The 5,225-nt window shown below is 31.2% G+C and overlaps 1 protein-coding gene across 1 annotated transcript; it reads left to right on the top strand.

The window, feature by feature from the left end:
* Positions 1-1,823: 1,823 nt before the first annotated feature.
* On the top strand, positions 1,824-2,897 carry LOC111627464 (kelch-like protein 40; the record flags this gene model as incomplete). The annotated part of the gene is made up of 2 exons (XM_023371040.1): positions 1,824-1,993; positions 2,147-2,897. Coding segments are annotated over exons 1-2 (921 nt in total), but the record flags the coding sequence as incomplete, so codon positions are not given.
* Positions 2,898-5,225: the final 2,328 nt, after the last annotated feature.

Raw genomic sequence — 5,225 nt, 5'->3', positions numbered from 1 at the left:
ATTAATGGAAATTAGAATTGGAACTGGAAATGCAAATTCATTGAATCGGAAAGGGCATTTTCAGTATCGGGACTTTTCATTATTAAAATAATAACCTGATTGGATGATCGGAGTATTGACCATCTTTGATTTTTAAAATCTTAAAAAATCTACAATAATATTTTGTATTATGTTTTATTTAAGTAACGAAAATTACCTTCTAAGTTAGAAGTTTGATCTAAGTTCATTTTTTCTTTAAATTTTCAACTCAATTCAAATGTATTTTGTTTGTAAGCAGTTTCCAAAAAACTTTTATAAGTTTTTTTCTATTTGTGAAAATTTCTACGTAATTCAAAGATAATTTTAATATATATTTTACACAGCATTATGAATATTATGATTTTGGAGGTTGCAGAACGTATTAAATTAGTTTTGAAAATGAAAAATAATTATATCATTCGACTTCAAGATATTTTTTATATTTTAAAAATAATCAATTATATCCCGGGATCCTGTGAAACAGTTCCCATGATATAATTGATTCCGGGACAAGCAAAAGATCGGAAAATGAGAATTCCTAGTCAATACATAAGTCGATGATGTAATGTACAAATCGGGCGGTGATCGCCTAGCGCGAACAAAAAGATTTCAACCGTGGTGTAAGAATAGGTGATACCACTCCATTTAAGACGTCCGTGAAGTGCTTAAGATTACTAGCAGTGGCGGGCCGTATCATTTAATGATAGGGAAACTGTCTTTCTGTAAGAAGTTGACTTTTAGGGGCAATCAGTTAATTGCACGTCATGGTCTAGGGTCCATTCGTATTAGTTTGTTCCATAAGCAAGTAAAAACCGCAGACTTCTCTAAATGTATTTTTAATATCACAATTGCATTCTGAATCGTTAACCACGAAAAAGTTTGTTGAAAACTGCTTACAAACAAAATACCTTTGAATTGAGTTGAAAATTTAAAGAAAAAATGAACTTAGATCAAACTTCTAACTTAAAAAGTAATTTTCGTTTTTTAAATAAAACATAATACAAAATGTTATTATAGATTTTTATAAGATTTTGAAAATTAAAGATGGTCAATACTCCGATCACTCAATCTGGTTATTATTTTAATAATGAAAAGTCCCGCTACTTTAAATGCCCTTTCCAATTCAATGGATGTGGGAAGAATCGTCTTTAACGCTTTTAAGATAAGACGGATGTTATGTGTTTTTTCACTCGTAGTCTGGAAGATTTCAAGTTCTTTTGGCTTTAATAATCAGGTTTATGAAGAAAAATTTCATACTTGCACACTTCGTTAGTCGTTTGTATCCTTGCACAATTTGCACAACCTGGCGTAATGCAGTTATTGAAGCTACTGGGCATAGTTAAAATTAAGACAGCATCGGCGCAATTATTCAAATTATTGCAAATTCTGACAAGTAAAGAATTTTCAGAGTCCTGTAACAAATAATCTACATGTTGATTATTGACAATCTGTGAGATGTCATAACAAACAAAAATTTAAAAAACTAATAAGTAGGTTTAAAATTAATAAATACAAACGTATTCTGACAGTTTAGGAGTTAATTATACTTTCTATTTGCAAATTTTCTCAACGTAAACACACACAAAAAAGTGAACTGTGATAAAATTTGCGGGATTTCTCGAAATGAAGGTAAAAAAACAGCCGTGATCCGAGTTGAGAAATCCTAATACTTATCCTAGAGTCACGTTGACTGTCATGTTACCCATATAGAAGTGAAGCAGCATTAATAACGAAACAATACTCTAAATTAAACAATAATGTTTTTTATATCATTTATCTTACAAATTTATAATTTATTTAATATCATGGATCAAATTACAGTACGATGCAAGGACCAACGACAGATCAATCTCTCAAAATCCGTTCTATGTGAACATAGCGACAGAATAAAACTCATGCTACGTTTTTATTCCAACAAAACATCAGTCTTTCTTTACTTACCGTACTCCTCGGATATTTTCCAACAAATCAAAAAGTGAGTTTATGTAATTTTCTATTAAATACTTTTTCTACATATTCTAATTTACATTAATAACGATTTCTGATATAACGGTAATTACCATAAATTTTAAATCATGTACAGTCGTTCTACTTCTGATTCCGTTTGAATCTCATTTTCTGTTTACAGATATCTGGAAGAAAGAGGAGAAAACATAACATCAATGCAAAATGCGATGGACATATTCTGCGTAAGCAATCGATTACACCTACGTTATTTAAATAAAGTATGTCGAGAATTCATGACCGATCCATCAAGACTTAAGGACGTATGTTATGTGTATGAGTTTGCATTTCAACAGAACGATTGGAGATTAGATCATTTATGCTGGAATATAATAAGTTCGAAATGGCAGGAAATTTTCTCATCGGACGAATTGTTGAACTGTAAAGCAACAACCATGGATAGACTCGTTAGCAGGCCAATAAATCGATTTATTGAGGAAGCAGATATCTTCTCAATAGTTTTAAAATGGGCCAAAAAAAGAGTTAATATTGAAAAATATCTTAGGAAAGTCATGGAACCATTTCTTCCGTACATACGATTTCTAACAATGCCAGAATGGTTTCTGGAATCTCAAGTGTTCGTTGAACCGATCTTAACGGACGTAGAGAGAGATGCAATAAGGTGTTACTTGCAAAATGAGGATTTCAACGAAACATGGTTTATTCCAGACAGTATTTGTGCCATTAAATGCTCAAGAAAGCATGAATTGCTTTCTTCCTGGTTGTCTTATGTAAATCGAAGTGCATACTTTATTAACAAAGTAAGGAGAATGAATACAAATTTTCGATTCATATGCGAAATAGTTGTTAAGGAAGATTGTTTCATCAACGAATTGCATCTTCCTATAACACATTGCAGGAAAGAAGGAATAACTGTAATTTTCTCTTAACTTGGAATTAGAGACGAAATATCGTTACAGAACAGCATGTAATAGGAACGGATATATTTTATTGACTTGTCCTCTACGGATTCTAAAGTTTACATTTTCTCAACTGGTTGCTAAAATTACAGAGACAGACGTCATTGCAGAAAATGACATAAGAATTACTACAATCCGTTCGAAGGAATTCAAAGTTTTAAATATTTGCAACCTAGATTGAAATTGAATGATAAATTGGAGTACATCTGCTTCGATGTCGTAGCCGAATTTTGAAGACGGATACTGAAATTCATTTTAGTTTTTATTATATAATGCTAATTTCCGAATACAAATTATATATATTCGAATGTCAAAGAATTAAATTTAAATTCTACTTTCGATTTCACTTCAATTATTTGTATTTATTTTATTTTTTAATTTGTTTACATCATACACACAAAGTAAACTTTTCTTTCCAGACATATAAGTTTGGCCAAGCCCATCAATGTGGTGGCCGTGTGTTGCGGGACAAAATACATATCCAGATTAAATCATCAGTCAAAATGTTTGGGATTTCTCATTTAGATGGAATCCCGAATCCCTGAGTACTCTTAACCTCTTTGCTGTCTGCAGTCTAAAGGTGAATTCACACAAGGACTGTCTATCCTTTCCATTTGCAGACTCTCTATCAAGGACTGTCTATCCTTTCCATTGCAGACTCTCTCCATCTGCAATGGAACCACATCCCTTTTAAATAAGTCACGACGATTCAGAAATTTCGAGCAAATAAAATTATAGATATAAAAGATGCTTTTCTTTGTTTAAATTTAATAAATACATTTAATTTAATTTGAGCTTCTTTATTTAATTTTATTTTATTCGGTCCGACCCTCACATCTATCTATTGACTTGTTTTAAATTTATTTCTATAACTTACAAAAACGTCAAAAATTTTCGGCTTCTAAACATTGGCCCGTCGTAGATGTTCGTATTTGCAAAAAATTACGTTTAACGATCGCGCGATGTTTTAAACATCGATTAGAAACAAAACACTTTCTGACGTATTAAGAGCTGAATTCAATAAAACTAGCAGGGATATGTCGAATAAAATTAAAGACAGTAAAGTTCAGATTAACGAAAAAAAAAAATTGATTTTTAAGAAAGTTCCGTGTTACCGAAAACACCTTTGGAAAACTTTGAAATTGTGTTTTACTGGAAGTGTCGTTAGAGATAGAGATAAGAGGAATTATTTGAATCCGGAACTGTTTCTGAAAGAAATAAGAGGTATTTTTCGCGAAACGAAACAGACGACTGAATGAAAAATAAATTCTTAAATACAAAAAAACTATAAGAGTAATTTCTGTGCAGTGTTATTTAAAATTCTTTTTGTCGTGAAGTATTGTACTAGACTGTAGAAGCGTGAATATCTTGTGAAGTGATGTCTGATAACGTCATTCAGTCAAACTGCAATTTCGAAACCTTAGCCATTCTGTGACGTTTTTCCCGAAATCCGAAGACTCTAAAGACAAGAATTTTTTTTTCGTTTCCGTTAATATCGTAACATTCTGGAACAAAATCACGTTGTATTATTTTCCTTTAACCTTTGTGCATTCTCTAAAAGTCTTTAGCAAAATAATCGCTACACTATTTCTTACGATATAACGAACTGTAAACATAATCGAAATCTCGCGCACAGATAATTTCTCGTATCTCAATTATACAATTTTTAAAGCTTATGGAACATTCGTACTGATGAGTTAAATGGTTTATCGTAGAAAAGTCGACGTAATAAGTGACGCACTTGACGCGACGTAATACTCGACTAACAATACTTTACAATTGTCCGTTTTCGTATTGTTTGTATCCGAAATAAATGAAGCTCTCTCCTAATTTTCATTGTTGTTTCTTTTCAGTTAGAAAGTTTTGAAAAAATTTTGATTCGAAGTCTCACGAAAGTAAGTAATCTTTTGTTTTTGTTCGTGTAATTAATATTGATAAATAGGAATAGAGCTTCGACTCGAAACATTTTCGTGTCTTCAAGTTGATAAATTTATACAAATTATTGTTGAAGTAAATTATGAGATTGATTTATAAACAGATTTTCGTTATTATTATATATTTGTCAACTTGGACATTAATCGTTAACAGGACAATTATACTGGTGTTAAGCATTTACACAAGAATTGAGGAAAAGTTTTTAAAGAAAACAGACTTTCTTTATTAATCTACCTGTCATGTTTTTGCAGAATTTTGCTTATATTCACAGGTAAGCTTAATGTTGGTGGTGTTATTTGTTCTTTTTTACAAGTTCTCAGGTACCAGACTTTTGTCTTGATTCTTTCT

This window comes from Centruroides sculpturatus, unplaced genomic scaffold (assembly GCF_000671375.1).
Source record: "Centruroides sculpturatus isolate CEXI.00-Female unplaced genomic scaffold, Cexi_2.0 scaffold494, whole genome shotgun sequence".
In the NCBI taxonomy this organism is placed as follows: domain Eukaryota; kingdom Metazoa; phylum Arthropoda; class Arachnida; order Scorpiones; family Buthidae; genus Centruroides; species Centruroides sculpturatus.
This window is presented reverse-complemented; position numbering and strand designations above follow the sequence as displayed.